Raw genomic sequence first — 12,522 nt, forward strand, 5'->3', positions numbered from 1 at the left:
TAGTCGGTTAATGGATTTCTCTATTACTTTAGAAAGAGTAGAAGTAATTGCAATGGGACGATAATTGGATGGGAGGGATTTGTCAACCTTTTTAGGAACTGCTGGATATGAGCAAATTTCCAAGCAGAAGGAAAAACACTTTTGGAATAAGAAAGTGAAAAAAGGCGGCAAAGAATAGGAGTAAGTTCAAGAGCACAGGTTTTGGGAACAAGTGGAGAAATACCATCGAGACCTGGAGCTTTCTTAGCATCAAGATTCGTCAAAATCCTTCTGACATCCTTTTGACGGAAGACCAGAGGAGGCATTGAATGGAGTGTGCTGAGAATAGTGGGAGGTGTTTTACCAAGATCATTAATACATAAGTTGGAAGAAAAATGGGATGCTAGCAGTTCAGCTTTATCCTTGGCCTAAGTGACAACAGAACCATCTGGTTTTGACAGAGGTGGGATCAGAAATGTGCAAAAGGTGCGGCCAATAGCTTTGGCAAAAGAACAGAATGCTTGGCTACAATTACGGCAAGAAGCAAGTTTTCTAATCTTAGCCTTTTTCAAAATCTAGTTTGGACCTATTTAGTTTGAGCAAGTTTTCTAATCTTAGCCTGTTGAAAATCTAGTTTGGACTTATTTAATAACTGCTTTACAATTGTTGAGAGCTTTGGTGTAGGCAGTAAATGAAACTGAAGAATTGGAAACAAGCCAATTACGATATGTATGCAAAATTCTTCTCCTGAACGGCCTTAGTACAGTTATTGGAAAACCAAGGTTTAGATAAAGGACGAGATTTTAAAGTGGAGTGTGGGATAAAGGATTCCATTCCTACAAGAATAATTTCACTGATATGATCTGAGCAAATGTTGACATCAGAGGTTTTGAAACAGTAGTCCGACCAAGGAAAAGAAGAAAAGAAATCTTGCAGGTCATCCCACTTTGCATTTTTGTAATGCCAAACAGTACGAGGTTGGGAATAGCCATGAGATTAAGGCTCCATTGGAGAAGAGACAAACACCAAGTTGTGATCCAAGGTGCCTAAAAGACCACTCACTTCGGCTGTGTACTTAGATGGGTTGTTTGTGAGAAAAAGATCGAGCGTATTGGCTGTATGATTAGGATTGTCCAGCATTCTTGTAGGTAAATGAACAATCTGTGCTAGGTCATTAGTAATTGCAAAAGCCTCAGCATCTCGACCAGCTGGGTCAGTGTGACTAGAAAACGGAAGCCAGCTAGAGTTGTGAACATTAAAATCACCAAGGAAAATTACCTCACTGTTAGGAAAGTTGGACTGGAGAAAGTCAAGTTGCAAAGAGAGGAAGTCAAAGAGCTCCAAGTGATTAGTGGAGTTGGGAGAACGGTAGAAACAACAGATGAATTTGACAGAATGAGGTAGAGAGATTTTAAGCCAGAGAAGATCAAATGTGGAGATTCTAAATTACCAAGTCTCTCACAGGGAATATTGAAACAGCCATATGCACAAGTACCACCTTTGAGGCGAAAGGAATCATACAGCGGATAATTTGGGCAACTGAGATGAGCAGTAGTTGAATCAACCGATAACTGAGATTCTGTCAGAAAAAGTACATGGGGTTTGGCAGACTGCAAGGGGAAATGGACATCGTTGAGATTAGAATTGAGACCACGTATATTTGTGAAATTAACTATGATGTGTTTGGAGAGGTCCGGGTTCAGTTCTTGATGACCAGAAGAATTTCCAAAAGACTATTTTGGTCGAGGCTGTAGTTAGCCGATCTCCAATTGTTTGAGTAGTATTTTTCCCGTAGTGTTATCTCAGGTTTTTCAGCTTGCACAACATGCAAATTGACCCATGTATACATATTTCTACAGATAAAACACACAATGTGCTTGTGTTTTGATAACACTTAATTAGGGGACTGAATATCAATTATGGTATCCTGGTCAATTATTCTACTCATAAGATTATTATTATTATTTTAACAGTTTCTGCTTGAAAGAATAAAAGCCAGGACATTTCTTTAGATCTCTCCAGAAAGTTGTTTTATGGACCAACAGCGTGATATGTTAAGTCCCCCCACCCCCTGCAGAATATAAACAAAAGAATCATGAAGTCTCTCTCTCTCAGTTGTGTCACTGGAAGCAGATCATCCTGTGTTCTTTCAAATGCAACTGGTGTGTGTAAATGACTGATACCGGTTGAATGGATTGCTGATTTGGTGGATTTTTTTTTTTTTTCCATACTTATGAAATTAAATAAGTACATTTATTTTTATACAGTCATAGCAGCTAGGAGAGTTCACACTTTGGTGCAACTGCTTATGGAAGTTGACCTTTTAATGCAACAATTAATAATGCATTTTATATTTTTTTGTGATAGCTTATGGATTCAGTTTAGCAATATGTGTATGAGTGGTTGCAGGTGCTACTTCAGGATCACAGCCAGTTCCTTAAATCCCATTAAATACCCACCCTGATTTCATTGTGTGAAATGTGAGTATGTGAAACATGTTCTTAGATTGTTCACTTTTTGGAGATCTAATACTCAACCATCGCACAGAAGAAAGAGATCAAGTTTATTAATTCTAAAAATCTTTTCAATTCAAGTATATTTATTGATTTTGTCAGTGTAACTTAAAATTGCTGTACTCATTTTAAATTATCTTGTATAATGACCCTTGAGATTTGTTATGAACATCATTCTAGTAATGATAGCTAAGGCTATTACATGTTCATAGGCACCTCCGTAGCCAGGTAGGAAGGAGCAGCAGTGCGTAGCACATGCTTCTTGATTAGACCGGGGTTCAAGCCCGTCACCACCAAATACGGAGGATGCGGAAAGGTCAGGGAATGACCACTGCATATCCCGGAGCAATATGGCCTTAGTTGCTAATGCTCCTAAAAACCAAATAACAAAACAAACAATTACATGTTCATGAGTCAGTTGTGGGAAAGTCCGATTTGTGGTTGATTTTCATTTTGGACAATTAGTATTACTGAATATTTCCCCCCCCACCCCACCCTATGTGAAAAGTGCAAAAACAATTTAGCTATTTACCATAAATCATGTTATTTCTCAGCAAAAAAAAAAACATAAATAGCAAAGATGCTTTAGATTCTAGCATCTTGATAATACATTCACTATCGGATCAGTCAGTGAGTCATCTCCCACCCTTCATTGTACAGAAATGTCTGGAAAATGCGGATTCCTCAAAATGGTAAATTCCACCAATTAGGAGGCCTGTTAATAAACCAAACTACATGCTTAAAACTGATATTGGAACTGATTACAATAAGTGAAATCCCAATTAAAGTCACTCTACATTACTCTCTGACTCTTCAAAAAAGGAGTAATTATTGAGTGGGACCTTCTGTACTTGTAGAAGGATATAGAATGGGAGATGCAAAGATCAAAAGGTACTTCAAGCAAAGCAGATTGTGATTTAAAAAGAAGGCAGTTAATTTTGATGCATCATATCATATCATACTAAAATATACACTATCATAGTATGTACTGCAGCAGCATCATATACCATGCATGCCAATCTCATTTAAAGCTGGTTAACTCAACTGTAAGGTGTGGCCAATCCCAGACTACATGTCAAGGAGATTTATTTTGGGATTGCTGTTCCAGTTGTGGCTCAAAAGAACACCTTCAAACAATGCATAGCAACCTCTCCTGCATGTGCCAGTTGCAGCAGTCCATGCACAGCTTATTCTAAGACATACAAAAAAAAAAAAATGGAAGATGGGAAAAAAATTCAGGGTAAAAATTTATATCAGCTGAACCAAAATGCTACAATGAACAACAGAACAATTTAGACAGAAGTCATTGTACTTCCATTAGTAAGACTAGCTGACTAGCAAGAATATTATTACTGACTGGATCTCTCTCCTCCAGACCAACTGGAACAAAAAATAAATAAACACATAAAGGCTACAGCAGAACATAAAGAAACATGTTCAGATGTAATTTACACTGCTTTTTCTTAGCCAGAAAACTTTAGGAAAGGTCCAAATGGTTGACTAGGTAGAACAGACAAACCCAATTTAATTACATTAGTTCAGAAAAACCATTGCTCAGAAAGAGATGACAGTATGGAAACAGAAAACTTTACAAACAAACTTTAAAAACAAAGAAAATAAACAACCGTATAAAGTACCATCACATTGACAAAAAATAACTAGAGTACAATTAGATAAGTATTAAGGTATGTGGATTATGTATGTATATCATGAAAAAGTGTAAGGGTAAAGTTTACATGTCAGCCCAGCATAAGCTCTACATTGTAACCTGTGCTGGCCACTCTGTTCTCTCACTACTTATATATCTGCTCCTGCTTGTCCAGGAGATCTTAATTTTCTCAAATATTAAAATATGTAATCTCTTGAAAATTTTTTCTTTTGATATGACATATGTATGTCCATTCACATTTTAGGTTTTGGACATGTGTGCTGCTCCTGGATCGAAAACAGCCCAGGTAATAGAAATGCTTCATAAAGAAGAAGGAAAAATCCCAGGTAAGTAGTTAGTTAATGCCTAGCTGAAAGAAGTCGTTTGTCAGTTTATTAAGTAAATTAATATATAGTTAGCAAATTAAAGTTATTTGTTATTTTGTTATTTTTTGGTTTTTAGGAGCATTAGCAACTAAGGCCATATTGCTCCGGGATGTGCGGTGGTCATTCCCTGAATGACCTTTCCGCATCCTCCATATTTGGTGGTGACGGGCTCGAACCCCGGTCTAATCAAGAAGCGTGTGCTACACACTGCTGCTCCTTCCCACCTGGCTACGGAGGCGCCCAAATTAAAGTTATATTGTGTTATAGACTCTCTCAGCAATAATTTTTTTTTAGGTATTATAGTTGTTCTTATTGACAACCCATTATTTTTAGAAGTATAAAATTATTTGAAATATCGTTTATCTTTAGAAAAATTCTTTATTTAGAGAAAACTCTTCCATGGTTTTTGATTGGATTTGCATAAAATTCCTGAGGCCCTCATCATATAATGTGCTTTTTACCCTATTTTGTACATTTGAGTGGCTAGTTTCCTCTTTCACAGCTTTCCACATCTTATGGTTATAGCTTCCAGTCTAACTTTTCAGCCAATCCCAGAGTACCATAATAGTTCTGTTCTTTTGTGTGCTCTTTTTGCTTATATATATATATATATATATTAGTGAACTTTCATTGATGGGAAATAGTATCTGTAATGTACTATTATGTACAGCAGGCCCCCATTATAATGCGGTTCGCTATAATGCTGTTCTTATATTATAACCCGTATCTGACTATAACGCTCTTTTACAGATTGCAATTTTGGCATATTTAACAAAATCGTTTCATTTGATGGAGTTGATAACTTGAAAATGAATAGCAAAACAGCATTAAAACGTTTCCCATGCTGATTTGAGAAATTTATCCACGCTCGGTGAACTTTTCTCGCACGCTAATTTAATTTCATTATAGTGAGTTGTTACGTAGTTCCGAGATCAATATTTTAAAAAATGATCAAGTATATTGCTTGTAATATTTGCATTATATGCATTTATCCAAAGTCTAGTCATCACTCAGTACAGTATTAGACATCGTGCGTAACGGACAGTTTACTTGAACATTGTATCATAATTAATGCAGCTAATGCAGTTCCATTTTCGAAGAGCTAATAATGGCCGATAAGAATGAAAAAGCAACAACGTTTGGGTGCAGTATGAAGACTATAAATAGACTAAGAAAAAGACTGAATTTGAAAATTAAATTAAACGTTTTGAAGCGAATCGATTCCGGTCAACGACAAGCGGATGTGTGCCATAATTTAGGACTTGCAACTTTAACTGTAAGAACAATTATAAAAAAATAAAGAATTAATTTTAGCAGCGGGAAAGATAGCTGTTCCACTGCAAGCAACTAGGACTAGGCCAGCTATTAGGATTGAAATGGAAAGACTAACTAATTTTATTGAAGATAATATTCCAATGCAGAATTCAGTTAAGTTAAATATTAAAAAAAAAAAAAAAAAAAGAGAGAGAGAGGGAGAAAGAGATTAGCCAATATGATGATCTGAAGAAAACTAGCCTTAAAAAAAAAAAAAAAAAAATTGTGGAACCATTTAAAACTGGTAAGGGCTGGTTGAATAGATTTAAAATCCAGGGAGAAGCCGCTAGTGCAGATCAAGGAGCCGAAACTTTCAAAAAAGAACTTGTTAAAATTATTGAAGAGGGGTTTGTGTGTTATACTTCTCAACAAGTTTTTAACATAGATGAAGCAGGACTTTTGTGGAAACGAATGCCTAAAAGAAGTTTCATATTGAAAGAAGAAAAAACATGCCAGGTTTCAAAGCGGCGAAGGATCGGTTGACTTTATTGTTGGGTGGTAACGCTGTGGGGGATTTAAAATTAATATCCCTTTTAGTTTATTTAGAAGAGGGCCAAAGTTCAACCCAAAATCGACACATTTTTCATGATTAAATTCATCAATTAAATTCATTATTTTAATTGGAATTTTAAGTTTACTTTTGATACGTAAGTAGTTACCACATAATTATATACGTATGTAATGCAGAATATTTTATATATACAAATATTTGAATATTAAATATTTTGACCGACATTTGTGCATCTTTTCACTACTGTTTATTATTGATTAGGAAATATCCTATGGCACCGACCGCAACTCACAAATAAATATGTTACCTTATGGGAATGCAGCGCTTGCTTAGCGCGGATTCACTTAGCACTCTGTTTTTCCTGAATGAATTATCAGCGTTAAGTGGGGGTCACCTGTATTGTATTACAGTTTCCAGTTGTTCTGTCTAAACATTCACTTCTTGAATAATCAGTATCAAATCCCTAAAGGCTGATTTCACTGTCTTCAGTGGGAAGCAGAGAAATTGGTATACGAGGTGTGGCAGTGAAGTTCTCAGACTAGGTGCTGTTGTGGTCATGTTCAATGAGTTAGAAAATAAATGGAACTGGTATGTTGTAGTTATAACTTCCTCCAGTAGATGGTGGCATAGAGATTATTCAGTATGTTGACAGGTTGCAAGTAACAGCTAGTTTTGTTAGTAGTGTTAAGGTTTCTGTCATAGTTTTGCAATAGAGCAATTAATGATATCAGATTTTGCTTTAGACTGGGAAAATCTGCAATATAAACATATGAAATGTTAAAACCTGTTTATGGTGATGAAACATTAAGCCATACCAGTGTGTTTGAATGGTATAAGTGGTTTAAAGATGGACGTAATGATGTTCATATGACTCAAGAAGTGGGTGTCCATCGAGCTCTCATGTGAGGAAAGAGTTGCAAAAGTTAAAGAAATTGTGGCAAGAGAGTGTCATTTGACCCTCAGAATGATGGCTGATGAATTGGATATGAATAAGGAGATGATTCCATCAAATTCTGCAAGAAGTTTTAGTTAAAAAGGAAGGTGTATGTGCAAAATTCATGTCACACAACCTCATGTATGAGGAAAAGTAATGAAGAGCATCATTATGTGAAGACGTCCAGATATGTCACGAACACCTAATTTCCTTGACTGTATTGTGACTGGAGATGAGTGGTGGGCGTTTCGGTATAATCCAGATATGAATCATCAGAACATGCAGTGGACTTCAAAATCATCACCAAGATCTAAAAAGTTTTGTATACAAAAGTCAAAGATTAAGACAATCTTTGGGGGTATCAAAACGTTTGTATCTTGACCTAGATAAAACATCAGTAGGAAGATGCTGTTTTTAATATAAGTTGTCTACATATTCAATAACTAACATATGAAATTTCATTCCTGTAGGTGATCGTACACCAGAGGTGGAGCCCAGAATCTGAGGAAGGATGCTATGGTTGACAAAGTGGAGTATCAAGCAGTGATCAAGTTCCTGCATTTGCAGGGCAAGAAAGCTCGGGAAATTGAGGAAGAAATGAAATCTGTGTATGGGCAGAATTGTCCATCCTATGACACTGTAAAAAAGTGGAAATGGGAGTTCCAGTGCGGTCATACAAGTGTCTTTGACAAGCCAAGAGAAGGAAAGCCATCAACATCCACAGAAAGTGAGATGGTTGCAAAGGTTGAGCAGCTGGTGCTGAGTGACAGGTGCGTGACAATTCATTTCATCGCAAATGCAGTGGGAATTAGTTATGGGTCTGCCCACAGCATTTTATGTGACCATCTGCACATGTCTAAATTCTCTGCATAATGGGTTCTAAGATTACTGATGCGTTTGCAGAAGAAATGTCGAATGCAGTGTTCTCGCCAACTGTTAGATTTGTGTAATGCAGATATTGAGAACTTTTAGATTGGTTGGTGACAAGTGATGAATGCTGGGTGTACCAATGTGATCCAGAGACTAGACATGTCAAAGCAGTGAGCAAACCTCCTCCCCACCTCCCAAAAAGGCAAAGACCACTCCATCTGCGAAGAAGGTGATGTTGTCCGTGTTTTGGGACAGAAAAGAGGTTATTCTGACAGATTACCTACCCCATGATTCCACACTTACTGGAGAATACTACAGAAATCTTTTGAAAAAGTTATCGCATAACTTTTTCAAAAGATGAAAAGGTGAAATTTTTAAGGTGAAAAGGCATAGAATGTTAACTGAGGTGTCCGTCTTCTGTCAGACAATGCACCGGCTCACACAGCCTTTGCCACCACCAACTTTGTTGCCCAGTGCGGCTTTGAACTACTGCAGCACCCACTCTATTCTCCTGACCTAGCACCGTCAGACTTCTTGTTTCGAGAAATGAAGAAACCATTGCATGGACACCGCTTTGATTCATTTCAGGAAGTCACCAATGAAGCGGAATTGTGGTTTCAGGCAAAAAGTGTGGACTTCTATGATCAAGGCATTAAACAACTGATCCATAGATGGGAGAAATGTGTAGGAGAGTACATACAAAAGGATACATGGAGAGTACGTAGAAAAGGATTAAAGTTCCTGTGAAGTTTCACCTTTCTATGGCTATTATTTCTAGATAAGGGTACGAACTTTTTGATACCCCCTCCTTTATGGTAATATTTTATTTCCATAATGAAGAAATTCTAACCCTTGATATGCTTAATGTGTTGAGAGAAGGACATTATACAGTTGTTTATAAAGAATTGATGTGAAGTATGAATAACATTAAACCATATGAATAAAGGGAATTTTATTGTGTACAATATATATATATATATACACATACACAATATAAATACTTAATAGGTACTGTTATTTCAAATTTCCATGTTGAATCCTGTCATCAGTCGTAAGTATTAGTAATTAGCCATATAGTGCAAGCTACAGACCAAAAGAAAAAAAAATTATATTAGTGAGAATAAATTACACATTATTTGTATGTATACGTATTTAGGTAATTTGTGCTCATTAATATCTGAATACATATGCATGATGCTGAACCATCAGGCCTAAGTATTCAGATATTAATGAGACCAAATTACCCAAATAGATATACACACCAATTTTGCCCGATTTATTCTCACTAATGTAATTTTTTTTTTTTTTTTAATTAAAATTAATTAATAAAGAAGGTTTTTGGGGGTGTTGCTCAAAAAGAAATATTTTAGATAAAATAAGTGTGGGTGAGTGATAGGGTAAGATTTGGGACCTAAAAGTGGCTTTATTTTTCGGACTGTGAACTTTTTTAAAATGGCTATCATTATTATGTTCGGACATAGGAAAACATAAGAAATTTCAAGCTCATTGAATTTTTAAGGAACTATAATCAGTCACTGGGAATTCTTAGTAGGATAGTTGTGCTACCTGATAGCTTTGATGTAGAAGTTTTCAGGATACCAAATTGTATTTAAAAATACTCACATGTTGCTGAGTTATACGTTATTGGTATTTTCAAGGTTACAGTAATCCTACCGAGTCAGCCATTTGGATGTTTCCAGGAGATAAAAGAACTACAACAGTGCCACCTGCTTGTTCAGTGGTGACTAGAAATTCGGCATAAATTGCTTAAAATTATTGTGACATCACGTAGTTGTAGTAGTAGTAGTAGTGGCATGTGATGCAAGAAAGCAAATGTATGAGCTTATGCAGCATCAGCCAAAAAAAAAAATAAATAAATAAATCACACCATTCCCTCCAAATGCCTGTCCAGTTCCTCCTTAAATTTATTCAACGACAGATGGAAGTTTGTTCCAGCAATTAACCACCCGCTGGCTAAAGGCAAATTTCCACACATCTATTCTACATTTGTCTTTTCTTAATTTGAATTTATGCCCCCTTAGGTTCGTAATCTGAACAAGTGGAAGGATCCCATCAGACTTCAGCGTGCTCAACCCATTCAAGGCCTTATATACCTCAATCAGATCACCGTGCAGGTGCCTAGTCTCCAGCCACTGCAATTTGCAGAACTTAAGCCTCTCTTGATAAGAGGATCCCTTCATTCCCCTCACCAATCTTGTTGCCCTTCTCTGTACACACTCAAGCAAATCTACATTCTTCCTAAAATGAGGCCTCCAGACCTGTACGCAGTACTCAAGGTGTGGCCTGACCATTGCCTTATACAGGGGGATAATCACCTCCTTTTCCCTGCTAGCAAAATTCCTATATATCATTGACAAAACCCCATGACCTGCCCTGGCAGCCTGTCTGCATTGCTCAGAAAACTTCATATCTGCCTGCACAATTACTCCCAGGTCTTTTTCATTTTCTACCACCTTAAGTGTAGTACCACACATTTGGTACGTTTCTCTGGGGTTACTTCTACCCATATGCAGTACTTTGCATTTGTCAAGGTTAGTTGCCACTTCTTAGCCCATCTGCCCAAATTATCTAGATCCTGTTGCAGTAGCACACTGCCATTACTGTCATTAACAACCCTGCCAACCTTTGTATCATCTGCAAACTTCGACATTAAGCCTGATATACCTTCATCAATATCATTGATAAATATACAAAACAACAGTGGACCTAACACCGAACCCTGTGGGACTCCACTAATAACATTAGTCCAAGAAGAGCAGCACCCATTGATTACCACCCTCTGTCTTCTCGCACTTAACCATCCTTTTATCCATTGTAGCAACTTACCCTTAATACCATTCTGCTCCAATTTGTACAATAGCTGTTATTGTACAGCTTTACCCCTTTATCCATAGCAGCCCATTGTACCCCTTTATCCATAGCAGCAATCCAAATTGCTGCTATGGATAAAGGGGTGGTTGAGGGGGAGAAGACAGAGAGTGGTAATCAATGGACACTGCTCATCGTGGACTAATGTTATTAGTGGAGTCCCTCAGGGCTCAGTGTTGGGTCCATTATTGTTTTCTGTATTTATAAATGATATTGATGATGGTATATCAAGCTTAATTTATTTATTTATTTAATGTCCAAGTTTGCAGGCGATACAAAGGTTGGCAGGGTTGTCAAGGACACTACTGACACTATGCTGCTGCAACAGGATCTGGAAAGGTTGAGCAGATGGGCTGAGAGGTGGCAAATGAAGTTTAACATTGACAAATGTAAAGTACTACACATGGGAAACAGCAACCCCAGAGCAACGTATCAACTCTGTGGTACTACACTGACAGTGGTAGAGAATGAAAGAGACTTGGGGGTGGTTGTGCAGGCAGATATGAAGTTCTCTGAGCAGTGCAGACGGGCTGCAAGAGTAGCTCATGGAGTATTGTCAATGATATACAGGAATTTTTCCAGCAGGGATAAGGAGGTGATTATTCCCTTGTATAAGGCAATGGTCAGGCCACACCTAGAGTACTGTATACAGGTCTGGAGGCCTCATTTCAAGAAGGATGTAGAGCTGCTGGAACGAGTACAGAGAAGGGCAACAAGATTAGTGAATGGAACAAAGGGATGCTCTTACGAAGAAAGGCTTAAGTTTTGCAAATTACAGTGTCTGGAGACTAGGCACCAGCGAGGTGATCTGATAGAGGTGTATAAAGCCTTGAATGGTTTGAGCATGCTCAATGCTGATGGGATTCTTCCTCTAGCTCAGAATAATCACCTGAGAGGGCATAAATTCAAATTGAGGAAAGACAGATGTAGGATAGACGTGCGGAAATTTGCCTTTAGCCAGCGGGTGGTTGGTTGGTGGAACAGACATCCATCCCTTGTAGTGGATGTTGATAGCCTAAATAAGTTTAAGGCTCAGCTGGACAGGTATTTTGAACGAACAGAGGGGTGAAGTGGAAGTGGGTTTTTTTTTTTTATTTTGGCTGATGCTGCATAAGCTTGCTTTCTTGCATCAAATGCCTCCACTAATGCTAATGCTAATAGTCTTCAATGCGCAACAGTGTCAGAAGCTTTGCTGAAATCCAAATATATGATATCAAAATTATTTTTTGCATCCAGTTCCTTTGTAACCACATCATAATATCCTATGAAATTTGTCAGACAAGACTTTCCCTTAACAAACCCATGCTGTGTCTGAATTATTGCCGCAGTCTTGTCTAGATGATCCTGCAATGCATCTTTAACCAGCGACTCCATTATTTTACCCGGAACAGAAGTTAAACTAACTGGTCTGTAATTACTTGTTCGATTCCCCTTTGTGAATTGGGGATACATTTGCACATCTCCAGTCCGTGGGAACC

General features: G+C 37.5%; 1 protein-coding gene across 1 annotated transcript in view; it reads left to right on the forward strand.

Moving 5' to 3' along the window:
- Nsun2 (tRNA (cytosine(34)-C(5))-methyltransferase Nsun2) overlaps positions 1 to 12,522 on the forward strand; it is a 166,685-nt gene that overhangs the window by 67,941 nt on the left and 86,222 nt on the right. Inside the window, exon 7 of the mRNA XM_090384128.1 lies at positions 4,406 to 4,487. Within this exon, the coding sequence (XP_090240254.1) occupies positions 4,406 to 4,487 (82 nt within the window). The remainder of the gene's footprint in view (positions 1 to 4,405; positions 4,488 to 12,522) is intronic.

Source organism: Mastigoproctus giganteus, chromosome 10 (genome assembly GCF_048544385.1).
Source record: "Mastigoproctus giganteus isolate SK-2022 chromosome 10, ASM4854438v1, whole genome shotgun sequence".
Taxonomy (NCBI): domain Eukaryota; kingdom Metazoa; phylum Arthropoda; class Arachnida; order Uropygi; family Thelyphonidae; genus Mastigoproctus; species Mastigoproctus giganteus.